Below are 26225 nucleotides of genomic sequence, written 5' to 3'. Positions count from 1 at the left end.
CCACTCACAGCAGGAACCTCTAGGGCTCTTAGGGCCTAGTTTTATCTGAGGCAAGGGCTGGGAATGCCAGGAAGACCCAAGCAGCTAGAGGGAGAGGAGGAAGCATGAAACCACACTGGCTCCAGACGGACTAAGATGCCAAACTACAGAGGATGAGACAGCTGCCCATCCAAACCTGGCGATGAGGGAGGGAGGGGGCACTCTGGGACCTCTGGGTTCAAACAGCTACCTTTGGGATGCTTTTGCCAGTTCAGGCAGCAGTAGCCTGTGGGCTTAGAAGCCACAAAACCCTCCTTCCCTGCCTTTCTCCCCAGCTTCCCACCCTGCGTGGACTCTGGGCCACTGGCCAAGGGCTGAACTCACCCCTCGCTGGAACAGGGGGCCCCAGAGGCATTTCGAACTTGTGTCTAGAGTTTACATACCCGTACAGACACCAAACACCCTTGTTGCTGCCGCTTGCTTTCTTCTCAACTGAAAGGGTCAGGAAGACCTGACAAAACTCTAAACAACCAAGGCCTCTCTACCCCAGTTGACTTGCAGTCAGAGAGAATAAGGAGTGGGAAGGGGAGGTATGCTCTGGGTAGACAAGCTCCCCCATCTTCCTACTTCCAGCGGCTTCTTCGGCTTCTTTTCTTCTCCCACCCCAGCCTGAGAAGGCCTTTTCCCCTCCTCCTAATGAGTGGGAACTGCCTTCTATCAAGTGAGATGGGTGGCTAGGTAAATGGGAGAAAGGGTCTGAGAGAGAGAAAAAGAGAATTAACTCACAGCGTTCGCCTGGGATTCATTTGCGAAGATGTAACCTCTCTCACCATCGTCCCCAGCGCCGTAATCCCCTCTAACTGCCAGGCCCTCTGTCCTAGCATTAAACCTCACCAGCAGCTGCGTGGCTGGACAGTTAAGATTATATATGATGTAAATATATTGTGGGTTTGTCAGCTCTCCCTACACCATAAAACTTGGTTTAATGATATCACGTGGTCCCCCAAGAGCCACTCACGGGCTTGCCTTCAGGCTATTCACATAAATAACCTCCAAAAGTTTCAAACTCCTAAATTCACATAGAAGCCATGCCTATTTCTCTAATGCTCAGTTACACTAAAAAGCCCTGGTGCTGTTCCTTTGCCCCACCCCCACATCCCCCTTGCAGGGTGGAGAGCGGGGAGAGGGTAGATCCTTATTTATTTACTTACTTATTTCCATAAGGACCTGTCGCCTTCGAGGTCGTGTTGATATTTTTGTCCTCTTATTTTTTCCTCCTCTCTCCTCTAATTGCTCAGAGTGGGCCGTGTCCCCCCTCTTCCCACTCCCCCGGGAAGGTAAGTCATGCTTCTTCCCCTTCTTTCTCGCTGCCAGAGGGGGTGGGTTCCAGGGCAAAGTGGATAGGCAGGCTCCATGGTCTCTGTTTGGAACCCAGAAGCCCCCTCCATGAACTCCCCCAGAGCAATGCCAGACCCTGGTACCTGGAAATATGTTCTAGGAGGCTGGCAGGTGGGGAAACTACCGCAGGTTCCAAAGCAGAAGCCCCTGTTCAGGGAGAAATCAGGGATCTGGGCCTTACACACCCCCAGTGTAGGGAAGTAGGTACGAGGCCTCTGGCTTGGTTGCCGCCCTTGATGCCGATGCCGCAGAAGCCGAGGCTGGGGCCTGGGCAGACCTGCAGATTGTGACAGGAAGGAGGAGAGCAGGCAGACACTCTGTGTCCACCCAAGCCTGGCCAAAATGAGTCAGACCTTCAGCTCCTCCAGGGAAGGAAGGGCCCAAACCCTGCCGGGAGGAGGCAGTCAGTGCACGGTGGGGCTGGTGTGCCCTGCCTGGCAGCTCTAACCAACGTTGCCCCCATCCATGGCAAAGCCCTTGGTTTTCCCCCGGGCTGTTACACCTGTCCCCTGGGGAGGAAGCACAGGGCCTGGGCAGCCTGGGAGGCTGGAGTGGGCGGATGCGGGCACCACAGCCTCTTTTTTAGTTAACTGTTACCCACCGGAGACGCCAGTGCTTCTCCACGCTTCACTGCTCGCCCAATAGTTTTACTCAGCATGGAGAAAAAATTAAAATAACTCCCTGAAGAAAATTACACATTTTATTTCAGAGAGAGAGAGAGAGAGAGAGAGAGAGCTGGTCTGGGTTGACTGCTGTGTGCAAGTTGAGGAGAGACAACAGGCGCCCTAACCTGGCCTGAGTGCAGTGCGAAGGGGAAGGGTGGCAGTTGTGGGCACTGTTCAATAAACATTTGTTGAGACTGCCTATGTGCCAAGCATGGGGTGAGGAAAGGCTCTTGGGTCTTTTAAAAAATGACTGATGGGTAGCTTAGGCAGTGGGATGCAGCGTACGTTAGTACTTATAATAAATCCAAGGACCATCAGCATTAATAATCATAAATATTCCCTTGCCCCTCCCCAGAGCCTCTCTGCTCCCCTTTCTTCTTGCTTGCTCCTGCAGCCCAGCTCCAGACCCTCACCCCACCAGTGTGGGGGGCCTAGTGTGGGGGGAAATCACCCCCTTGTGGGAGGTGGGAGAGGAAATGCAGTAAAGTTTTATGGACCCTTCCCACATTTGTTTCTACTGTAAAGTGCTTCCTCCCCCAGCCCATCCCAGGAACCTGGAGAAGGACCTGAGCCTCAGACACTACCTGAATTATCTGCCTCCTCCCACCCCCACCTTTAACCCATCCTCTCCTCCACACAAAATCCCAGAGACTGAGATAAATGATGGCAAACAGACGTGACTCCAGCATTGGTCTATGCAGCTCCTTTCCCAGTTAATTGTCCTGCAGAGCCCTAGGCCCTAGAAGGTGGTGGAAACAGTCTGAACATTTCCTGCCAGGCTGATACATGCTGCAGATTGCCCTCCCTGCTCCCTCTTCCCCAGTATCTTAGATACTGAAGCACACCTCCTCCAACTCTCCCAACACCCCTTTACCAAGCAATGCCACCTCCCTCTAGAGGCCCTTCTGGGACCAAATGTGTCTCTAGAGTGAGGGCTTAGCCCTCCCTCTATGTCCAGCAAGGCCTCTCAGGGACCACCTAGGCCCAGGAAAGATCTTCAGAAGCCCAGAAGGGCCTGAGGCTGAGCACGGCGGAGCCACTGGTTCCTGCACCGGAGCTTTGGCATACAGTGGGGGATGCTGCCAGTCCAGAGGCCTCATGGAGTGCAGAAGTGTGAAGGCCTTGGACAGCCACAGCATGGGAAAAGCCAGTACCTGAGGCCTAGGTGCCCTTCTCTTCCCCCAGAGGCTCTTGTTGCAGCCAAGGATCAGGAAAGGAACTCAATTTCACCTTGCTCTACTCACTGCCCCTAGAAGCTAGAAAATGTTTTAAAGGGGAGGCTTAAAGTTTGTGGGTCTCCTTCTACACCTCACAGCCCATTTAGACAATTTTACCCAATACATGCCCCAGACAGACAGGAGCCACTGCATCTGTAGTCCTGTTCTCTCTTCGTCTTTATTTGATATGACAAAATATAGTTTCAGGAAGGACCCAGAGTCAATAAATAGTTGGACAACAGCAATGGGTCAGGAGGGCACAGAAAGTCGTGGCAGGGACTATGGGACAGCAAAGGGCCTCTAGGACCACTTGCTGGGGTCCAGTGTCAGGAAACTCCAATAGTTGAGCTAGCTAGCAGGCTGGGGCTGCCGGCCTGAGAGGGCATGCAGCAGGCGCAGGCTGGGGAGGTTCCCGGGTTTTGGGGGAAAGAGGTTGTGGAGATAAGGTTTGGAAAGCATAGAGCAACCGTGGGGGCCCTAGACCGAAGTTCTCCTTTCATATGCAAATCATTTACAAGTGAAAATCTAGTTTAGTCGCTACAAGGAAGCACCCCGAGTCTGGGGCCAGACTCTCGCCAGCCTGCGGCTGTCTAACCCGTCCAGCCGGGAACAAAGGAGAGGGCGAGGCTAGAGGGTTGGGCGAGGGTCCTGTGGCGCGGGCCGGGCCCACCTTAACTCGGGAGGGCCGCACTGAGGCTAAGAGTCGGAGAGACGGCCCAGGCCAAGGTTCGTTCAGCGCCAGCCTGTACGCCGCAGCCCTCCGGGGAAGGCCTACGGAGCTTGCCCTGGGCCTCGGGTACCGAGTTGAGCCGAGCTGAGGGGAGATGGGGGCAGCGCGGGCAGCCCCGCGGGAACCCTGGGTCAGTAGGGATGCGTAATGCCAAGGAAAAGCGCTTTTGTCTGTGAGGTCCGGGAGCCCAGTGCTCCAGCACCTGCCCTCGCCCCGAAATATAGAGAGAGGAAAGGCGAAAAGGAAAGGCGCAGGGACCAGAACCAGCTAGGGGCGCGCTCTGCGGGCCTGCCCCGCTGCGTCTAAAGAGCCTCTTTGCTTTTCATTTTGGAATCTTTCTTCCACTTCATCCTGCGGTTCTGGAACCAGATCTTGATCTGTCTCTCATTGAGACACAAGTTGTTGGCGATCTCTATGCGCCTGCGGCGAGTGAGGTAGCGGTTAAAGTGGAATTCTTTCTCGAGTTCCAGAGTCTGGTAGCGCGTGTAACTGGTTCGGGACCGCTTGCCGTCCGTCTCTGGAACATAAACCCCACCCCAAGCCAGGAAGGGGTGAATAGCGTGCAGCGTTCCCCCATCCCCACCCCAGCCCCAGACCCCCACCCGCGGCCGGAGGGAGAGGAGCGGAGAGCCGCAAGACAGGCCCCGCGGGCCGCAGGCAGGCCGGCCCGGCCCGGCCCAGCCCAGCCCCGGGAGAGGCGCCTCCACCCAGGCAGGAAACTTTCCACTGCAGCCTTCTCTCTGCAGCCGGAGGGGCTGAGGGGGGGTTGGGGGGAAGAGGGAGACCCAGGCTCGGACCGAACAATAAGCACCCTCGAGATCCGAGCACCGGGGACCCCCCTTCCGCCCCTCCCGAGTCGCTGGAATCCTCCGGAGCCGCGAGCGCCGGCGGAGCCGGCTCCGCAGGGGAGGGAGGGAGGGAGCAGCGGGGGGATCCCCGCTCTGGAGCCCCGCGCTCCTCACCCTACAGATCCCTCTATTTTTTTAACTCCCTCCCTCTCCCCCAAAAATTGAATATTGCCTTTTATACACGTTTTGTTCCTATGATCCAATTATGTCGTCGTAAATTTGGGCGCACACAGCCTCTAAGCCTTTTAGTGGACAGTTTTACGAGCCATTGATGCCTGGATCGTAAAATTTATGGCCGCAGGTTTTTTTTCTTTATTTGCCCCGCATGGCCTATAAAACCCAGGCGGACCCGAGCGCGCAAAATGAAGTCCTAAAGTTTACCGTGGCTCATGTGCAGTTTGGTCATCCACGGGTAAATCTGTGGCGGGGCCGGTGGCTGGCTCAGTCCGGCGGGCTGCCCTGTCTGCGCCTGCTCCTCTTTGATCTCCCCACTGCTCTTAGCTCGCTCCTCCAGCGCCGGGCGAGCCGCCTTCTGACTGTACATCCCGGGGTTCAGAGGAGCCGCTTCGTCTCTGCCCAGAGCGTGTCCCGGAGCGGCCGCGGCGCTGCAGGCGGGGCGGTCGGGGTGAGCCCGGGGGTTGGCAGCCATGTCTACCCCGTGGAGAGAGTTGGAAGGCGCAGGCGGTGGGAAAGTGATGCTTAAGTCCAATCCGCCGTAGCAGTACCTGGATGCCTGCACCTCTGAGGCCGATCCATAGTTCCCACAAGTTTGCATGTTATAGGCAGGGATATTGGGGCTCTGCTTATAGAATGAATTGGCTACGTAGGAGCTCATGGCGGGGAGGGCCCAAAAAATTTCTGCACCCTTTTTGATTAAGGGTGATTTGTGACTCTTTGAAGTTGAGGGGTTTTTTGTTCTCCAAAGTGCACAATTTATAGGTGGAGATATCTCTTTCTTTATCCTATGCGCTCTTCCCAAATAAGGGAGCCTTAAATAGAGTCACGTGACTCGAGCGGCCACTCATAAATTTGGCTTGATGACCTCCGGGAGGTTAGTGATGGAAGCCGGCGAAACGCATCTCGATATGTTGGCAAAGCCCAACCAAGGGGGAGAGGGAGTGAGAAAGAAGGAAGGGGGAGGAAAAAAAATGGTTCTTGGAATTGGGGGTAGCCGGGACAACAAGCCCACAGCGACACCTGGTGCCTATATGGGGGAATTGCATCCTGGAGCACCAGCTTGCTTTCCGGTAGCTGAATTTCCTACACTGTGAAGGAGAAGCTGGTTGTTGGAGCAACCTCTGAGCTAGCCTTTTAAATTCTATTTAAAATTGGGAAAAGATGAGGCCCCACCTATAATGCACAGAGTGCTTTTTGTAATGAATAGCCCCGTTCTCCCAACCGCCAGGGTCTTCCAATCTTCAAAAATGGCTGAGGAAAGGAGATTTAGTTAGGTAGGGTGGCCCATGTCCAGGCTGGAGACCCTTAGGGGTTTAACTTAGGTTCCCTAAACCAAAGGTAGAAGTCCCTCGCAGGCCCTAAGGCCCCACTACTGCTGAAGAGGTGCCTATCAGCAAGAGAAAGTAGAATTAGCCTCTGGAGAGGTAATTCCTCTGGAGACAGGACGCCCAGGAGGAGGGATCCTGAGTGGTCAGAACAAGATAGTGGGGTCATGAAGCTGAGGGTGCTCCGGGCTGTCTGGGATGGATCTGGAGGTGAGGAGCCAGGTGGAGTTGGCTAGACCTCACCATGCTACGGTCCCCAGAGTGGCAACAAGGCAATTTTCAAGTGTGTGCGTGGACACGGCCAGAGCAGACAATGGTCTAGAAGACTGCTCTGTCTCCCTGTGTGAGATCCTTATGTGGTACCTATGCCAGAGGCTTTAGACAGAAAATAGATGTTAATTGAGGGCATGCAGAAGCAAGATTGAAGCCTCCACAAATATTATGTGAGCATGGCAGAGGAAAAGGCCCGTTTTGTGACCTTTGGAGAAAAGGTCTCTGGGCCAGGCTTTCCATGGACCTGAATCCATAAGATCCACAGGAGAGCAATTTCTGAGCTACCAAGAGGAATGGGGCGGACTGGGAGGTGGGCAGGGCAGGCGCCTGGGTAGCCTTCGCAGGGTATCTGCAGCCATTCGGCCCCATCCTCTTCCCCAGTAGCCCCAAATCTCATACTTTCCCGCCTGCTTCTTCCCAGGAAATCTCCGCCCCTGCCAGAAGGCCCCCTCCTCACTGGTGGAGGCGCTGGTGGCGAGGGTGGGGGTGCTGGAGGGAATCTGAAGGGCCTGGAAAACTCTGGCGGATTTTTTCCCTCCGGAGACCCCCCTCAACACCTCTCCCCGTAGGCCCACTCAGGTTTCTCTGGTCAGGCTTGGAGAAAGAAGGCCAGGGTTGATAAATGGTTAGGGTCCGGCTGCGCTCCTCACCCGCCTCTTCACCCGTTTGAGGAGAGAAGAGTAAGGAACCAGCCCGGCTGGAGCTGTAATGAAGAAGGAATTTTGTCCCGGCTACGTCAGGAGTCCCAGAACCGGCGAGAGCTCAGTTTCCAGGCTTTCTCTCTCAAGATGTCCTTGAATCGCTCAATCCCTGCCGACAGGGCTCCAGTCCCGCGATCTTCTCTTTCCCTCCGCTCTCCGCCTCCGCCACGTTTCGCAACAGCCGGCTTGGCGCGGGCCTGGGGCTTGCTCTCACGGCGCCCCCCGCCTCCAACTCCCGGGAGTGGGCGGAGGAGACCCTGGTGCCTGGATAGTGCTTCTTTACTGGTCTTTCGGGGCGCCTCGGGGTTCGGACGCCGAGGATCCCGGCTGCCACAGGCAGGAAGAAAGGCCTGCGTGGAGCTGGTGCGCAAGCCGACTGATCCGGGCTCCCCCCGGAACAAAATCCTACGCGGCCTTTTTGCCGCAGGGTGTGTGTGTTGCTCCGCGCAGGGAGCTCAGAGAGGCCTCCCAGGCCCTCAGTGCGATCGCGAGAACCAACAGAAGGCCGGGGCCCGGCGCCTGGGCTCCGGGGATGGCGAGTGCAGAGGGCTGTGGGCTTGCAGGCGGCGGGCAGGCGCGGGAGCGCTTGGAGCCTGCTCCAGCTCTCATCCCGAGGCCGGCGGGCGAGCGAATTAACAGAATTCCCGGTATAAACTTTTAAAAATAGTATCAGTTTTATTAAATATTCGAGAACGGACCCAGAGGTTGGATTTATACAGGAGGGTAACACGAGGGGATTTATTTATTTATTTATTTTATCCTACTGGCTAAACAAACGTCATTCACTTTTTTTCTCTCTTTTTGTAATTTTCCCTCTTTTTTCCTTTTTGAAATGGAATAGGAACACTGACGGTGCTAAACATAAATATAAATACAGAGACCACAAATACAGCTAAAAATATTCACACAGAAACGGTCACAGTTTGTAAAATGCCATAATGACCCCCAGGATTCTTTAAATACAATTTGGCTGGGCTGGGCATTTGCTGGGGCAGAGGGGCTGGGCAGGGACTGTGGGGAGGCCCTGGGGGTTGGTGTGGAGCCAAGGCGCGCCCTCCTTGGGCCTCTGGCCCTCCCCGGCTGCCAAGCCGGGCCCTGAGGCCCGAAGCAGAGGCCCCAGGCCCGGGTGCCGGCCCTCTGCACGGGGTGCGGGGGTGGGGGCGTCGAGGGAGTTGGGGGAGCCAAGTCCTCACTTGGAGGGCAATCTGTAGAGTCTGAGTTCAGGATCCGAGCCCCCAAGGCCTGGACGGGGAAAGGGGCCTGCAGACAAGCCGCGAAGGAGCTAGCAAGGGAGCGAGGAGGAGGAGGCGCGTGGCGAAAGAGAGTTGTGCGGTGAGGGAGGGGGTCCAGAGCTGACTTTCAGGTCCACGTTTGGCTCCCTAATTTTGTTTTAGGGAATCAAAACACATCAATTGTGCCAGTGATAAATACAGAGTGTGTGATTAGGGGAGAGTTGGGGGGGAGCGAGGGAGAAAGGGAGAGAGGGGTGGCAGGGACAGTCCTAGTCACTCTTTCTGCTTCTCCTCTTCTGTTTCTTCTCGCTTTTCCTCTTTTCCGCCCAGGCTGTCGGCGGTGGCCCCTCCGCCGCCCCCCGAGAGAGTGGACGTGAGATTGGATTCTTTTTTCCATTTCATCCGGCGGTTCTGGAACCAGATTTTGATCTGTCGCTCGGTCAGGCAAAGCGCGTTGGCGATCTCGATGCGCCGGCGCCGCGTTAGGTAGCGATTGAAGTGAAATTCCTTCTCCAGTTCCAGGGTCTGGTACCGCGAGTAGATCTGGCGGCCGCGCCTCCGGTCCGCTCCGTAGCCGACCCCTAAAGATCCGGGCACAAAACACACTAAAAGCAATCAGCAAGGCGTCCTCTGCAGACTATTTCGCCTAGCAAAGTCCTGACCCTCCCAACCTGGCCAGCAGCTCGCAGCCCCATTAGGGCTCTAGCCTTTTCCCGTTTGCCCTGCCCCACCCCCACTGGGGGTACAGCCAGGACCCCAACTTCGTTCAGACCTCCCATAGGTGGGACGTGTGTGTCCCAAAGAAAGGTGTGTGGGGTGGGTGGGGGGGCGGGGCAAAAGGCAAACGGAAAGCTGCAAGTCTAAAAGCTGATTTTTGAAAAATCCCAGATAATGGGGATGAGGTCCCCCTTTCTCAAGGACTGGGCTCCACCATCTCCCCAAGTATCCTAGTTTCTTGGAAACTTCTCCCCACTTCTCTGCCTCTCCTCTCCCCCTCCCTTCTCCTCAGACTGATTCCGCTTTGGGGGGCTCCCCCATCTTCTGCTCCCTCCCTTCATCCCCTGCCCTGTTCCTGCCCCCTCAGCTTGTCTTGGAGACCTCCAATCCGTCAGGGGCCAAGGGGGCCAGGCCCCTGCAAGCGAGCGGGAGGCAAGCTGAGGGGGCAGAAGAGGGGGCCCTGTCTCGGCAAGGAGACGAGCGTGATTGTTTTTATGGGGCCATAAAAAACTCTCTCCGCCCGTTCTTCTAGGGAAGCCGGTCATAAAGCCAGTTCAGTTTATTTAATTTATATCTCGGAGCTGTAAAACTCACCACTGTGCGAATTCATTCGCTGCATCCAGGGGTAAATCTGGATACTGGCTTTCTGGTCCTGGGGCGCAGTCCTGCCCTGCTCAGAACTAAAATCCTGAGCGATTGAGGTCTGTGTGTTATGTCCTAAGGTGTTTTGTCTGCAGTTTGAGAGCATGTCTTTCTCCTGGTAAAAGGAATTAGATCCATAGTCATACGGCCCCCGGCTGGAACTGAACACGACATTCTCCTGTGGCGAATAAAAGGGAGTCGAGTAGATCCGGTTCTGGGCAACGGCTGCTCCATAGGTCGAGAAATGCCTCACTGGATCATAGGCGGTGGAATTGAGGGCGACGTTGGGGAGGACGTCCTGGCCCCCGGCGAGGTGGCAGGATAAGGAAGGGTTAGTGAAGTAGGAATTCATCCCTTTGCCTTTACCTGGTCGGGCTATGATTTCTTTAATATTTATTTCTGTCTCCAGTTTGTACTCGGAACTAGATGGTTATAGGGACGGCTCCAATCCAGGACAGACAAAATGACAAAGTCAGCTGACCCCCTCCCAGCCAATCGCAAGCCAGATGTCAAGAAGGGGGAAAAAAATCGCTTCTGCTTCTGTTGATTCCCTAGTTGAGACTAAGTGTGTGCTTTGAAAGTAAGACTTGGATTTCTTTTAAAAATATGTATGTAGGGGAACTGGTTTGGTGGTGAAAGAGGGGTGCACATACCTGAGCAGGGCCTTGGGACTTAGGTAAGGAGAGCTGTACTCCCAGGAAATCTCTTAGCCCCAGTTAACTTTGCTGTGCTGTGGCCAGAGCCAGGGCTAGATAAATCCCTGTATTTTCAGTCTGGTTTCATCTTTTATATCTGCCCCCTTGTAAAATTACATCCTGATTTCTCCATTGGAGGAAGGAGGAACTCCCTCCCAGCACGGGAGGGGGTCCCCAGAAATCCTGCAGGAAATCCTGGTTTGACACTCCATGGAGTGAGTCCCATCACTAAACTAGTATTTTTTTCTCCAATAATTAAAAAAAAAAAAATCAAAAGTAGAAAGAAATTTCATAAAACCTGTTCCCCTGAGTAAGTAGAGTGTGGCTGAGAGTCTTGAATGTAGGAGGGATGTGGGGAACAACTAGGTCTAAAGGGGCAAGACTTCAGGGTACAGTGGCAGAGCTGAAGTGGGCAAACGGACCACGCATCTGCTCTCCTTTGCTTCCTGGTTCCCTTCTGCCTCCTCCTCAGGACCCCTCTTTTGGGAAAACTCTTCCAGCATTTCTGCCTAAAAGGGCAAATGTATAAAAATGCAATAGAAAAAGGAGAAAAAAGAAGTAAAATGTAGGGAGGTGGCACCAGAGGGGGAGAGACAGAGAGAGAGAGAGAGAGAGAGAGAGAGAGAGAGAGAGAGAGAGAGAGAAAGGAAGAACGAAAACTCTGAGAATCTTTCTAGAGACATCAACTCCTGTTTATGTTGGTGAGAATTTATGATTTGGAGCCAGTGAGGGCCGGTGGGGTAATTCACATAGGATCCAGCCAGAAAGAGAAGGCTGGTGGGGCTCTGATGGACAGTTGGCTTCCTGCAAGCTCAAGCCCCTGCCTTGGTCAGAAGCCCCTGCCCCCTCCAGACTCAGGGCACTGCCAGTGGAGGCGCCCCTGGACCTGAGCTATGAGGCTTGGAGACTTCAGAAAGGGGTTCTAAGGAGCTCTCACCCAAGTGCCATCACCCCTGGTGGGGATGGGCCTCTCAGCAGCCTCAACCCCCATTTTTCCCCCCATCTTGAGGCTAAAAAAAAAAAAAGGAAGGGATGGTTACGGAAAGGCCGCTGAATCCCAGGCTTCTGAGAGAGCCACAGTAGGCGAACTGAAACAGCGGAAAGTGTGCAGATGGGGGTTTTCTCCTGATTAGTCCAAACTTAATTTGATATCGTGATATAGGCTGAAAATGCTTTGAGTTGACAAAGGGGGGTAGTGGGGAGTGTGCAGGGAGCAGTGAAAGCTCATATTCTCCCCCCCCACACACCATTTTTGGGTGGGTTGGGGGGGGAAAACTGGTTATAACAAGAACCCGGATGTCGCGGGATTTTATGATCTTTTCCTTCTGTGTAACAAAGCGGAGTAATCAATGGGTAGCAATAAAGCCATAAACGGGACTATGCCGAGAAAAAAACTCGTTTATTCATCTTCTGTAACGTTAAGGTTTCCCTGGAGTGTCGCTAGGAGGGAAAAATAAAGTTTCGAACCCAAAAGCAGACAGTGTGCAGGAGCTGGTGGAGACAACACGTTAGTTAATACACGAACCTCGTTAGGGGGTTGAAGAGTCTTCCTGTCAGACAATATGTATTGGTTTTTAAAAATACAGCCCCAATCCCATAGAAAGGACAGAAATTTGTCGGTATTTGGAAGGGAAGGGGAAAGACTCCTATAATTATAAAGGTTCCTCCTCCTAGACCACACTTTCTTCTCACCAAGGAAATGAAGGGGAAAGGGTAGAGGAGGATTTTTAAATTAAGAAAAAAAAATTTTAGATGAGTTATCTCGTTTTGGGGTGACTTGGCAGGTACACAAACATAGACACCAATGTGAGTTGCTTTTTGCCCTATAATCCAGCTGTCCTCGAATTCATGGCATGCCTGAGCAGAGGTTTCTAACAGCTGGCTGAGGTTTTAGGCCCCCTGGAGGGCAAGAGGTGGGGGAGAGACAACAAGGCAGGAGTACTCTGGGGGCTGAGCTAGGGAACAAGTCAGTGCACCCCTGGACACAAGTAGCCTGTCTCAGAGTTCCCAGCCTCCTTTCTGCCCTGAGGGTAATGTAATGGTGTAACAAGTAGAAGAGGCCGGAAGAGAGAGCAACTCCGTCCCCCCCCCACCCCAGTTTCAGAGAGAAAGAGATTGCTAGAGGGATAAATCATGTCAGTGATATTTCCTTCAAGATATTAAATTGTTGCAATGTACAACAAATTGAATGATGGAAGATAGGATGTCTTAATGAGGTTTCGCTTTCAGTGAGTGTTGATTTTCTATGTATTTAAAAATCTCTTTTATGTCTGGGTGGGGGAGGGAAGGACCTTGGAAGAAAGAAGGGGGTTCCCAGGCAGCATGGACTACAGCCCCCAGCAAGGATGCCTAGGTTTCCTTGAGCCCCTCCTCAACCATGTCTGGAGAGGAAAGGGGCCCCAAAGTTGGAGAGATTCTCTATTGGGGCCTAAAGGCGGTGGGCTCAGGGGGATTGGTGACCTGAGAAGCAGAATGTGAGCCTCAGCCCCGGAAAGTTAAGTGTTTTATGACGTTCCTAAACAGAGGGCAGAGACTGAAAGGTCTCGCCGATTTATAATGAACAGAAACCAGCTGCTAGGTGAAAAAGGCAGAAATGCTGGAAGGGGGAGAGAAGGGGAAACAGAAATACAAATAAATTCCTCCACTGCTTAAAGACTTTTGGCAAAATTAATTTTCAACACACTCCCCTCCATTACCTTTCATTCCTGAGGAAAGAAGCCCTCTTCTTTCTCTTAGATCTTTAATTATGTAGCTGAAATTTGCTGAAAGGATTCGCTCCAAGGGGGGAGAGCAGGTCAGATGAGCCCGATCTTCCCTCCTTTGGATTATATTTTCCTTTTCCCATTTCATGTTAATTTTATTTTTTATTTTTTTGGCAAAAGAATGGCTGTCTATAGGGGGGAAAGTTAGGACTTAGAGTTTTCTAAATATATTTATATTTTCCTGTTAAATTTGTCTGAAAACAATTACGGAAACTCATCAGCAGAAGCAAGAACAGATGTTTTATTAAAACTGCAGTTGTGCTCTGTAAATATGCACAAGTCTTGGGAAGGAGGGGAGAGAACTTGTTCTTTGTTTCTATAAAACGAGCCTAGAGAAATCAGAGAACACTACCCCCCTGCCAACCCCATCAGGCTTGCAGGTCTCCTTGCTGCTGCTCTGGCCCCTTGGCCTCCCAAATCAGGCATTCGGAAGGGGCTTGGTGTCAAGAGCAGATTTTCACTTTGAGAGAGGCTTTAATTAGTGGATTCAAAAACAGAATTCAAAAAACACACAAAAAGAATACAGGGGAAAAGTTGCCACTTGCCTCTCCAGTCCTCCCCAGTGCAAAACACATGCTTTTGATAGCGCTAATTATAGGAGAGAAATTTACTGCCTGCGCCTTGGACCTGAGTGGGGTGCAGTCACTGGCCTGGAGTCCCCAAGGATAAGGGTGGCATTGCAGCCTGGGCACTTGGGAATTTCCCTAGGCAAGTTAAAAGCTACCACTCCAGCCTTACTCCGCTTTAGGCCAGGGAAAGCCTGGGGGCCTGTGAGCTTTGAACTGGGGAAAGGGTGGGCCCAGCCTGAAGAGGTTCGTGGGCAGGCCTCACCTTGCTGACTTTTGCGTTCCACTCAGCTCTGGGAAATATATTAATTTCTTGGGGAGGGATATTTGAAGTGAGCGGGATGAGATCTGGAATTTTTATTAGGGGACAATATTTTCCAGAGGTCCCCCTGAGTTGTGTTCTCTCTGTTTCCTCTCTCTCCCCAGATCCCCCAACTCTGCGCGGATGTTTGTGACTCACCCACCCTCGCACACAGATACACACACTCCGTTCCTGGCTGCTGCGCCGCAACTACAGCTCGGTGCCTGCGGAGGCTGCGGAGGCTGCTCAGGGACCCAAGCACTGGAGCCGCAGGACTCAGTGCTCCGCCTCAGCGCTTGGCCTGGGTACTCAGCTGCCTGGACGCGACCGTAGCTGCCCGACCCTGCCCCCACCACCCCCAATTCTCACTTTTCTGAGCACGAGAAGAGCGGTTGCCCCGCCGGCCCCTTTTGTGCCACTGGACGAGGGTTAAAATCCCTGTTACGGAGAAAGCCGAGTTTCAGTAATTGCTCAGCTCCCCTCACAATCACACTATTTTGTTAAGGCTTTGCTGTTCTAGAGCGACTGTTTAGTTGGCCCGATTGGTCTATTATTAGACTTTTTTATTTAGAAATTAAAAATAAATTCTACTCCAAATGCCTGGTGTTTTGTGTATAAATAAGCTCCTTTGATCTCCATGGAACTCCTAGTCAAAGAATCAGATCGCAAAGAGAGCCTCCTGGTCTGCCAGAGAACCTGAATGCAGGGAATGCTGCTTGGGAACACTAAAGCATGGCTCACCTAAGGGGCTTCAGTTTCCCATAGATATGATGGGGAAAGCTGTCTGAACACATACCTGCCCCCCCTACACACACCACATTCCAAAAAGGAACACTCCTCCTTTCAAAGTTTAGGCATGGAGAGAAGTGAAATTTGACACATCTAACGCAGAAATTGATTCCATTTTGGGGTGCTAATATTTTGGGGACAGGGCCCGGGCTGACCAGTTGAAGGGAGCTGGGGAATCAGCAGGGAGGAGGAAAGGAGGAAGAGGCCAGATTGAGCATGTTAAGCTGCTGAGAACTGCCCCCAAATACCTCCGAGGCCTGCGCTGGTGACTCCTCTTTTAAGCTGAGGTTGAGAGGCTACCCGAGCTACTTTTGCTTTATTGCAATTAAACGGAGAAGAAAGGTATATGGAGGGGCTCTGCTAACTCATGTCACATTTCCTTTCCCTCTTTCTTTCCAGATTTCTGCCTGACCTTTCCTAACCAGCACTTCACTTATTGCTGCTACCATCAGCAGACACAAACTCTCACATTGGCATTTGTTTGGCTTCTCACTTCACTTCTCTGACTTAAGGTTAACGTAAAATAGGTCCCAAACATCTCTACCCCATCATGCTCAACCCTGAGCCCCCTTCCAGCTCCATCTGGAAAAAATCATTTCTGGCTTTTTGGGGGCTGGCGCCCAAGCCTCCCACCTCTATTCCAAGCAGCTGAGTATCAGCTCAGGAGGGGGCTTGGGGAGAGCCTGGGGACATAGCTCTCTGAGCTGGGAATGGGGAGAAAGCTTAGACGCCTAGGGACACTTGAGGGGGACAAAGCAAGTGGCCCTGCTTGGCCCAGGAGAAAAATTAAAATCCAGAATATCCAGAATATTTTCAGCCCCCAGAATAGGGCCTCAAGAGGATGTCCCATGAAGAAGAAGCCACAATAGGGGGTGTGCTGCTCTGCACTGGGTCAAGGGATCCCCAGCCTCCTGGCTTCTTCTATACCCCTCCACATGAAGCATTGCTTGGACCTATTTGAGAGGTTCATGAGAATTATAAAATTCAAGAACTCGGTATTTATGACGTCACAGTGAGTTGTCATATAGAAATTGTAAATGTCCTACCAGTTATACATGGCAGGAGTTTTGTGTGTGGGTTCCCGCCCTCCCTTCATGTTTTTTTCCTTTCCCCCTTTTTCTCCCCCTGGTCTAGCTTCTCCTGCTTGAAAATAAAATGTTGTTATGTTCTGGAACAATAAGCCAACAATAAAACAGCATCCTCATTTCCCTATAAATAATTTTATCCTTTATTGTTTGCAGATCTGAAAGAACCATTTAATCTGTGCTGGCAAAAAGAGAGACAGAGAGAGACTGGGAAGGGAAAATTAATTTTAGAAATGAGAATATTACTTACTTGAATGATACTCTTTTAAATTTAATAGCCAGGAGCAAAATTAAAGGCCAAAAGCCAACTATCTGACTCTACACCTGGCGAGATTGGAAACATATAGGATCTTTAGCAAAAGGGCAATTTAATTTTGTAGGATTTGCTTAAATTCACTGCAATTTTGGGTGGCTGAGGAGAAGGGAGTGTGGGAGGAGAATGACATGCTATATCTAGCTTTATGAATCCACTAGCATTACTCTGATTTAAAACCCAACAACCCGGTCTCAGGGAAACTCCTGCAAAAAGAAGTGGGGTAGTGGGGGACTGGGTTGACGGGGGTGGGCTCAACTTTCTCAGTGAGTGTGGCCCCCTTAACCAAGTGATTACCAGGGAAAGGAAGAAAAGCCTAGGCAAGGGACGGGCTGCTCAGAAGTCTCTCCACCACAGGGACACCCGGAGGTTTATGGTGTCCCCATAATTCCCTTGACCCTATAAACAGCTGCCCTGTTTTAAGACTATTTCTGCTTCTTCCCCTCAGAAAGGGAGAATGCAGGAGCTTGTAAGGGCAGGAGGGGGTTGCTGGAAAGGGGAGGGAGCTCGGGGATAGCACTGTACTTTGTTCTCCTGGGCGAGTTCGCTGGTTTGGCGGGTTTCTGACGCAGGGTGGCAGCAGACAAAACAAGTAAACAACTCACAGACACAATAAACAGGAGCGGCAGCGGCACCATGGCAGAGGCCATGGGCTGGGCGAGGGGCACAATCCTGAGGTAATGTCACCCCAGTGCCCGGGGTAAGCAAGGCCCAGAAAGCCTAAGGCTGCCCTCCGTGAAGGGTGGAAGAAAGCTGCACATCTCTTGGTGCAGCCTGTCTGGACAAGAGTCTTGGGAGGAACCCGATCACCTAGAGAGTGGTGGAAAACCCCTCCAGCCCCACTCTGGTCCCTGCTTTCTTTTTTGGGATTTTCCACTGACATTGATATTTCCCCTCTGCTCTGTCTTTTTGTGTCTCTGGAAGGGAAAAAGGCTGGGAAAGAAGGCCCATTAATTCTCAGCCTCGGTAGCCCATACTCAGTGCTCTAGGCCACAGGCGGCGGTCCCAGCGTCCTCTCCCATGCTGCTCGGACCAGCCTTCTCCCTGACCAGGTCTCGCCCTGGCTCAGATATTGACGAGGATTAAAATGCAGTTCATCCAGCAACCAGATCTGGGTATTTGGGGGACCTTGGAGAACTCCCAATCCGCCACCATGGATGCAGGCAAATCGGGCTGGGGTGGGGTGAGTGGCCGGCTGGGGCAAGCAGGGGGAGAAACATATTCACTGCATCCCTACCCCTTCTGGTTTGCCTTTTCCACCAGCTTCTCCAAGCACCCTGGCCAGCAGCCGCCCCAGACCACTGTCTAGAGGCCACCTTATTAACCACTCTTATCCCTTCATCGCCCCAGGGAGGCTTCCAGTGCCAGGTCCCTGTCTACTCAGAACTGCTTGCAGACCCACCACACCCGTGAAAAGAGTCCCGCAGAACTCAATTTCAAGACAACTGGTCTCCCTTGTAAAATACTTCGTAAGTTGGGAGAGTTTGCTAGAAGGTGTGGAGAGAAAGCAGAAGGGATTTAGTATTTCCCCAGTCCAGCTGCTTAGGCAACAAAAGCAATAAAGTCTGAGAAAGCCTTTATGGCATCCATTGGTTACTGGAACCTGCATACTCCGATTCCAGTGCACACATATTTCCAGCAGAGCATGCACAGAGGGCCTGCTCAGTGCACCCGGTGCCTCCATGAGCTCATTCTCATCTAGTGAGGGTTAACAAAATTTTGCATGCACATAAAATGGTGTTTGAGCGAATATAGGCATGGTAATATACAATTAACCACCAAGGAAATATGAGTCTGTATATATTCATGCATAAGCCTGAGTCTGTACATTTGAGCCTGTATATAATAAATACATAACACTCCCAAGCCTGGTTTCAGAACACAACAGCCAACCCAACAAGGTAGCCTTCTCTAAACAAGGTTGCATTCTGTCGGGATCACAACTGTCAGACCAGGGAGAGAAAGGGTTTGCTCTGCCCATTTCTCCTTAGCTAGGAACCCGCAGGTGAAATACAGCGGACGGCAGGGCTGACAAAGCCCCTTGTAAGGAGAGCAGGCAGGCCTAAGGGTGCCCAAAGAGTGGGCTCAGAGCCGGAGGCTTCAAGGAATGTTGCCAGGCCCTGACCCACAGATTCAGTGTCTCTGCCTGGGGTGTGCAGAGTCCTTGAGCCAGATTCTATTCTCAGCCACCCTGGCTATTATTAGATAATCACGGAAGGGCTATCCTGCAGTAAGGACCACGTCAGCAGGGAATGTGGCCTGCAAGGAGGCTGAGAGTTGCCGCTGGTGGATCCTCTTGTGCTTCTGTTTGAATGCCAGAGAAGGAGAGAAAGAAGGAGAAGGGAAAGAAAATCGAAAGTAACTGGGAAGCAGAGAGTTGGTGTTGGAGTCCACTGGGGTCCAGTTTATCCCCTGGCCAGGGTGGAAAATGAAAACAGAGGGCCGGTCGCTGCTGCTCTGCCTTCTCTCCTTGCCTCTGTCTTGTGAGGATGGGTCTAGGGGTGAGGGGCATAGGATGGGGGTGGGGGAGCTGCAGGGCTCTAGCCAGGAAGGAACAGAAAATCAATTAAAATATTATATAAAGACACCTCAGGATGGTGCTGTTAAGCGGCCAACCTCGAACTCTAGCACCCCCAAATCTCACTGTGGACACACTCAGGTCGTTCCAGGATTGAGATAAACACCCTAGCCTCGCCCAGGCCCGCCTCTCGGGTGGGAGGGGGCCCTTCTAATATTCCAGGTGAATCTCCACTGGCCTGAATGGCCTTCTCTGGAAAATGTTTTCTTTCGGGGACGGACAAAGGACACTTGTGTTCCCACCCCCACCCCACCCCCATCAGCGGCCATCCACAGGGGCGGGGGCAGACAAAATACAGGCGAAAGAGAGAAATAGAGGCCTCACCGGTAGGCGATTCCCACATTACGCCAGGAGAAAAGCTCCCTTTTTCGGGCCTCTCGGGCCCCTCCAGTGTCCCACTGCACTCCCTTTGCCCTTTTCGGGTCCCACAGACTTCGAGTTCCCGCCTGCCGCAGGCTGGATCTCCGGGGCATCAGCCCCCGGGCCGTGCCTGAGCGGCGGGAGAGCGCGCGGCAGCCGGAGCAGGCGGCGGGCTGGGCCCATTTGGGGAGAGCCAAGCGTTTTTCTCGATCGTAAACAAGGAACGCGAAATTAGCCCCTCGTCAGACGCCTCTGCCGACACACAAGTCCTACTGAGGGGGGGGGGAGGGGGAGAGAAAATGCCATTTCTTTCCCCGGGAGAATACCTCAGAGGCCTTTATGTTGGCTGAGAAAGGGGAATTTTTGGGGGGGCAGAAAAGGAAGGGAAGGCGGTTGTGGGGGGAGGGGAGATAAAATTCACCGTCAGCTCGGGCCCAAGCGGTTTGATCTGAATGCAAACTGTATTTTTAAGAATGTGATAAAAACAGGTTTCTTCCCCCTCCCCCGGCCCCCCACAGGCGACGGGTCAGGGTTTAAACAGGAAATCGTGGAGCGATCCCCTCCCCCACTGGGACTTGGCGCAGAATCCCAGTCGCGCCTCTGGGAGAGGGTGGGGGTGGGGGGGTGTCTTGGCTTAGATTGAAGGTGAGTCTGGCCCTCAGGCTCTCTAGGACCTCGTCTGGAATACGCTCCCCCACGCCTCTGGGTGTGTCTGCCTGGGTGTGTAGGCGTTTGCGTGTGCGTCGCCCTTCATAAACAGAAATTCACACTTATAGGGGCCGCCTTGGAGCCTCAGACCCGGGCCGGGGTCATATATCAAACTGCAACACATTCAGGGCCATGTACATTTGGAAGAAATTAAGCCACTGTGTTATGAAACCATATGCGTCGGGTTAAGACTATACAACAGGCCATTAGCACCAATTATTAGAGAGATCCCGAGTGCCCAGGACTCTCCCGCCGCCCCAGGCTGACGCCCCTACCCCATAAGCCAGCAGCCCCCGGAATCCTCACTGCCTCCACAGCACCTAGGAGACCCTGCCAGGAGGACTGGGCCTGTCCCCGCCCAGCTTAGGGCCTTCCCCATTCCCACCTCTGCCCTAGGCGAGGCAGGTCCTAGCCTAGAACAGCCATGCGTGGCGAGCGGGCATCCCGGTCCAGTGGGCATCCCGGCTGGGATGGCCGCGGTTGGGGGTGAGGCGCGCCGGACCCGGGAAGGGAAAGCCGGTAGGCCTCTTTCTCCAAGCACAAGATGGCTTTTGAGTACTGCATCCCCCACCCCCACCCTCCACCCTCTACCCAACGCAGGGGACCTCCCACCCTTCCATCCGCCCGAGTGGGGGCGGGAGCAGGGGGTGGGCAGACGCTCTCCTCTCGGCTGACGCGCACCAGCCACCAGCCTCCCCCCTAATTGCCAATTAACAGGCCCCGCCGGCAGCCTAGATGCGCCCGCTTCCTGCTCGGCGGCCCGGCCCTGGGCCCACACTGCGCATGTGTGAGCTCTAGGAGTCGCGCTCTCTGGGAGGGAGGAGGCTGCCAGACAGGGAGGGGACGCTGGAAAGTTTGTTTGGGGGTTGGGGGGCTGACTTTGCTTAGGGGGCAATGGGTACAGCCTCTAGGTTCTCTCTCCCGCCTGGAGCTTGAGCTTCCAGTTCTCCTCCGACCCAGTTCCATTAGCCGAGACCCGAAGATCTATAATAAGCAGGTACTGACACAGTGGGCAGTAAAAGCTGGCGCCCTAGACCGCCAGCTTGAGCCCCACAGGTGCTGTTCCCTTGCCCCTCCACCCCCAACTTGGCACACAGTGACATCAGGACAACACAATCGCCCCACTACCAGTTACCAGTATTCCAGTTTAACCCCATTTCTCTCCCACCCGCTACTTTTCCTCCCCATTACTACATACGCGCCCACCCTCTCGCCATCCTCCTCTACTCCCTAACCAAGACAAGCCGCTGCTGTCCTTATCTTGAAACCGCCACCCAGCTACGGACCATTAGTTACATATTTGAACCAATAAGGAAACACTTACCGAGCGCTGCTGTCACTCTCCCTCTCTCCCTCTCTCTCTGCCTCTCTCTCTCCCACTCTTTCTCGTCTTCCCTCATTCTTTGCCGCGGCCGAGCCTGTCTCAGCTCCACACACACACATATACTTTATATAAATTCAAAAATAAAAATAATTATAATCATCCAAAAGCCAAACAAAATTAAGGAGAGTTGCAAGAAGGGGGCAGGAGACAGAGCCTGGGAGAGGGGAGGGGCGGAGGCATCTGCAGCTCCCTAGCTCAACTCCTGCTCCTGCATTCCTCCTGCCCCTTGGGGGCCAGAGGGTCGGGAAGGGAGAGAGAGATGCCCTCAACTTCTGTCTCTCCCCTCCCGTCCCCACCCTCCGCAGCTGCCCCCAGCTTCGGCAACTCCACCTGGGAAGAAAAAAAAATTAAATGGGGGGAAAATAATTATTAATCAGATTAATTAAAAAAAAACTGCTAATGAAGGGAGCGCCCAGCGCAGGTTTCCCTGGCAATGGTTAGGCTCTTACAGGGAGGACTGTTCTGCGGAGCGCTCGGAACGGACAAACCACAATAAAAAGTTCACGTTCATGGATGGAATCCACATGACTTCTTGTGGCCAATCCAACTTGTGAGTCGATCGTAAACTTTTATTACTCAGCTGTAAATTTTCTGCAAACAACCGGGAATGCGATGCATTTGTGTAGCGTGTGCAAATGGGCGCCGCGGTCGCCATGTTTACCCAATTCTCTCGTAGAGGGAGCGTCCCCGGACCCCCACCCCACCCTTACCCCCACCCACCGCCCACTCCCCACGGGCCGGGCTGCTGCAGGCGAGCGCGAAAAGAGCTGAGGGCGGACGCCCAGACGAAAGAAAGCTTCAAGCACGGAGGGTCGGTTGCTTCTCCTGGCTTGCCGAGTTTTAAATATTGTCCTTAATAAATGGGGGCATTAAGGTTGGATCAGGGGGAATTCAAAGCTTTGCAAAGATTTGTGGCCTTGAGGCAGTGATGGCTGGTGAGTTGCAGGGATTGAACGGGTGCCTCCCTACCCCTTCCTTTTTTTTTTTTTTTTTTGGAAGAGAACAACATCCCCTCTATGGGGTACCCCTGAAAACCCCTACTCCACCCTAGACAGGAATAGTAAGTAGTCTAAGACCACTGGCAACCATCCAACCAGACCTGACCTGGAGTGGTCTGAAGAACCTAGGGGACTAGACCTACCCTGGGCAATCCTGCAGTTTAGCAGGAGAGGTGAGAGTTGGGGGCAACTTCTAGGACCCTCAAAACGACCCTCATCCCGGGGTCCCTTTCTTAGAGAGAAAAACATTTTCCCCCAAGACCATCCCTAGTTTCACTTCCCAGTTCAAATGGTGGCTTACTTGGAATCTTTTTACAATTAAAAATAAAATTAAAGCCCAAGATCTTGGTCTCTACTTCCTTTTTGGGGGGAGGGGTGCAAGGCAGTAAGTCTTTTAGATTGCCCACACCCACCTGCCTTTCTCAGAAAAATTTTCTGATTCAGTGTCTGGGCAGCTGGGATGTACTACTGAGGCCTGAAAAAATAACCTTTTACTGTCCTGAATTCCACCTTCTGTGCTAAAATTTCGAGCAGCCTGTTTTTCCAGACCCATAATTTTGAAGGTGAATCCAGAATAAATTCCCCCATAGAGACTATTTGCCGGGGGAGGGGTTGCAGCCAGGTCACTCTCCCCACGGGCTGGAGATTTGAAGGCCAGCAGCTCTCCACTTGGTCCCGCATCAAGCTGGCATGGGAATCTCAATGGCTGGGTGCCTCTCCCCGAACCAAGAGGGGATACCTCATGCCTTCCCCAAACTTCCTCCATAGTAAGCAAAACAGTTCCCTAGGCCGGATGCAGGGACCTCGTTTCTTTTTACAAACCCACTCATAAATTTTATAACAGGTAGTTAAAAATTACGACAAGGAAGCGCTGGCCCAGCTTTTCACAATGGGCAGCAGGGAGAATGGGACGGCGCTGCGGGCAGCTCACCGGAAATTTCACTTCTAGACTGTGGCACAACCTGTCCTGAGTTCTCCCTAATTGGGGCGGGGTAACTTTCCCAGCCAGCAGGCAGTCACTGGGGCATCTTATCTGGGGAAGATAAGACTGGGGAGACCAAACCACTTGCCTATCCGAGGGTCCCTCAAAGAGCCCTCCAGGACGCTCGCTACCTCTCTCACCCACCCCCAGATCTCTTGCAGGTCCGCACCTTCCTTTGCTTACACGATGAGGGAGTGGGGAAGAAAAAAAATTTAATGCAGAGAAACGAATTTGCCCCCCAACTTAATAGCTGCATTATTCTATCTCTACGGTTGAGATTAGAATAATAAATTCAAGGAGCAATGAGCGAGATGCTTCAACTCAGCATTCTGAAAGATACTATTTTTCACAAATCACAAATAGCTTTCGGAAGCCACTTTGATTGGCTAATAAAAAAGTAAAGAATGGGAGAGAAAGTCCTATCTGCAGCAGCCGAATGGTCCTCATTCCGGTAATAGGACGGCGGGAGCATTTGGGAGGACGCGATTCTAAAGAGAGCGCATCCCGCTCACAATTATGTTCCCCCATAAAACGGGTTTTTACCTCCTTTTCTTTACAAACGATAAAACAGAGGCTGTGGGCAGGAAGGGTAGGGGAGAGGGTACTTCATGAGGCGGTGGCTGGGGCTTCCTCGGCTTAGCCCTCCCCATGCCTGGCATCTCGAGTAAAGCCGGGCGCCAGACGCACCCCGCCCTCCGACGCGCCGGGCTTGGGGCCACGGACATTGCTGAGCAGGACAAGGGATGAATGGGACATTTGGTGTGGGGAAAAGGTGGCAAGGCCCTTCGGAGCCATTTAATGCTGGGTTCATCCCACTAGGCTACTGGGCCGGATATTTTTATTAACAGCAATCATAATTCCACGTTTAAAAACGAAACGGAACCTCGGCCGTCCCTCGGAGTATGGAGGACACGCCTGTGGGAAGGCCCGAGGTCGGAGCGAAATGCTCTCTTTTCTGGCCTCCCTGGTGGGTAGCCGGTGTTTCCCACTGAGAACAGGGTTACCTGGCTGGTGCCGCTGCTCACAGCAGGGACCCCGGGTTAGGGTAGATTTCTCGGAGCTCCTATTCAAAGCTGTCCCAGCTGCCTACAGCGTGTGCTTCCAATTCACAGCCTTTCTCGGGCTGCAGGAGTCCCCTGTGAAGGAAGTCCGACTCAATTCTGTACTCAGGCCAGATTTGCAGGCCAGATTTGCGTGGGGGCCAGTGACTGGGACCCGGGTGAAATTACACAAAACAAGAGTTGGCCTGGGCCTAGGTCTGGGAAAATCATTGACCAGGAGCTAGATAGATGAGGGGTAGGGAGGAGGGGTGGGGAGAGAGAGAGAGAGAGAGAGAGTGGTGGGAGAAGAAGAAGCAGAAGCAGAAGAAGAAGAAGGAGGAGGAGGAGGAGGAGGAGGAAGAGGAGGATGGAGAAGAGAAGAGAAGAGAAGAGAAGAGGAAAGAAAGAAAATCTGGCCTCAAAAATATTTCAGCCTTTGGGGGTCTGGTTTTTAAGACCAGAAGATCCCTCCCCTCCCTTTTCCCCTCTCCTGACTGAGTCAGAAGACTTGTATCTCTGGAATTTGGGATTATTTGACCAGAATCTTATTGGCATAAACAGAATTTTTAAGTCTAGGACTCTCCAGAGAGAAGTGAGAGACCCTTCTACCCTCTGGGTCCCTGAGCCTTCAATTCTTCATTTTGGGGAATGAAGATACCAGTAAAGATTCCCTCGTACCCCGCTGTGGCTGGGGTGGCAGGCTGTCCACTCAGCAGGCCCATCCTCCAGGCAAATGGCCCACACTATGGGGGATGGGTAACCTGCCCAATTGTCAAGGTGAAGCAGGGAGTGGACTTTAAACAGCCTGAACAGAAGTTGGAGTGCACACAAGCAGGCTGAATGACAGTGATGACAATCCTCCTGTACAGAGGATTGAATTTGAATTTCAGGATGTGGGCTCAGGCTTGTCACCTACAAACTCACTTACTTTCCCCTTCCTTTCTCCTCTCCTTCAGGCTTAAGCTTCCTCATCCTCCATTCTTAGCATCTCCCATCTTCAGGCATCTTCAGGCAAGCCCTGCAGACAGGCCAGCCAGTTGCCTTGAGCCTCACACATTCCCACCTGGTTCACTATTCTAGTGCTGGGTGCTGGGTGCTAAGGTCTGACCACAAGGGGCATGTGGAGATCAGAAGGAACCCCACTATCACATTCTCAGCCCCAGACCCTGGAAGAAAAAGTCATAGTTGCGTAGGGCAGATTCTTTGTTTGGGCCCAGCCCAGGGCTGAGGAGGAGGAGGGTGGATGAGTGAGGAAATCTTTCTTCCCATTGGGATCCTGGCATCTGGAAACCCACTTTGTTTGGAGCCAAGATTCCCCCAAGGGCATACCTATAGACTCCTTCTTCTCTCAACCGATGGACTGTTCCTCTTCCTCTTCTCAATCCCTCACCCCTTTCACCTTCCCTCCCAGGCCAGCATGCTTTCTCAATTCCCAGGCTTCTCTCCATATGAGTTTCTCAACCCCAAAGCCAGAGCAGTGAAGGAGACCATTTCCAGAGAGCCAGACAGGGGGATAAGGAGAGAGACAGTAGAGAACGGGGAAGAGCTATGGAGAAAAAGCAAGTCATTCCAGCTTCTATAATTTTTCTTTTTTTTTTTTTATTATGACTCACGTATACAATACAAAGTACTTGGACAAGGAACAGGGCTGTCAGGACACAAAATCTACATTCATAGCTGGACATAAAGACAAATGACAAAAAATTATTATTATAGATATATTTTTAACGTTTTTTTTCTTTCGAGCACGTTGCATAAAC

The 26225-nt window shown here is 52.6% G+C and overlaps 3 protein-coding genes and 1 non-coding gene across 9 annotated transcripts in view; 1 reads left to right on the top strand and 3 right to left on the bottom strand.

Annotated features, from left to right (window-relative positions):
* Nucleotides 1-26225, top strand: part of ATP5MC2 (ATP synthase membrane subunit c locus 2) — a 494192-nt gene that overhangs the window by 107073 nt on the left and 360894 nt on the right. The gene's annotated exons all lie outside the window — the stretch shown is intronic.
* Nucleotides 3419-7707, bottom strand: HOXC5 (homeobox C5). Its single transcript, XM_015151887.3, has 2 exons — nt 5219-7707; nt 3419-4506 (listed from the first exon to the last, which is right to left on the bottom strand). The coding sequence occupies exons 1-2, from the start codon at nt 5670-5672 to the stop codon at nt 4292-4294; spliced, it is 669 nt and encodes a 222-aa protein (XP_015007373.1). The 5' UTR covers nt 5673-7707; the 3' UTR covers nt 3419-4291.
* MIR615 (microRNA mir-615) lies at nt 4750-4845 on the bottom strand. Its single transcript, NR_032647.1, has one exon. It is a non-coding gene; the product is annotated as a microRNA mir-615 (primary transcript).
* HOXC6 (homeobox C6) lies at nt 7969-21938 on the bottom strand. Of its 5 annotated transcripts, none has more exons than XM_015151886.3 (3): nt 21386-21938; nt 9857-10202; nt 7969-9126 (listed from the first exon to the last, which is right to left on the bottom strand). In XM_015151886.3, the coding sequence occupies exons 2-3, from the start codon at nt 10008-10010 to the stop codon at nt 8819-8821; spliced, it is 462 nt and encodes a 153-aa protein (XP_015007372.1). In that variant the 5' UTR covers nt 10011-10202; nt 21386-21938; the 3' UTR covers nt 7969-8818. The 5 variants fall into 5 exon arrangements, with proteins under 5 accessions (XP_015007372.1, XP_077810566.1, XP_077810568.1 ...); XM_077954440.1 differs by having other exon boundaries at nt 9857-10082; nt 21386-21920; XM_077954442.1 differs by having other exon boundaries at nt 9857-10019; nt 21386-21911.

Source organism: Macaca mulatta, chromosome 11 (assembly GCF_049350105.2).
Source record: "Macaca mulatta isolate MMU2019108-1 chromosome 11, T2T-MMU8v2.0, whole genome shotgun sequence".
NCBI classification, from domain to species: Eukaryota; Metazoa; Chordata; class Mammalia; order Primates; family Cercopithecidae; genus Macaca; species Macaca mulatta.
This window is presented reverse-complemented; position numbering and strand designations above follow the sequence as displayed.

Coding starts and splice junctions, on each gene's coding strand:
- HOXC5 (XM_015151887.3), bottom strand. CDS start 5,672: ATGAGCTCCTACGTAGCCAATTCATTCTATAAGCAGAGCCCCAATATC. Junction 4,507..5,218: donor CAAACTGCACATGAGCCACG/GTAAACTTTAGG, acceptor TTTATGTTCCAG/AGACGGACGGCAAGCGGTCC.
- HOXC6 (XM_015151884.3), bottom strand. CDS start 10,256: ATGAATTCCTACTTCACTAACCCTTCCTTATCCTGCCACCTCGCCGGG. Junction 9,127..9,856: donor GCGAATGAATTCGCACAGTG/GTGAGTTTTACA, acceptor CCGGATCTTTAG/GGGTCGGCTACGGAGCGGAC.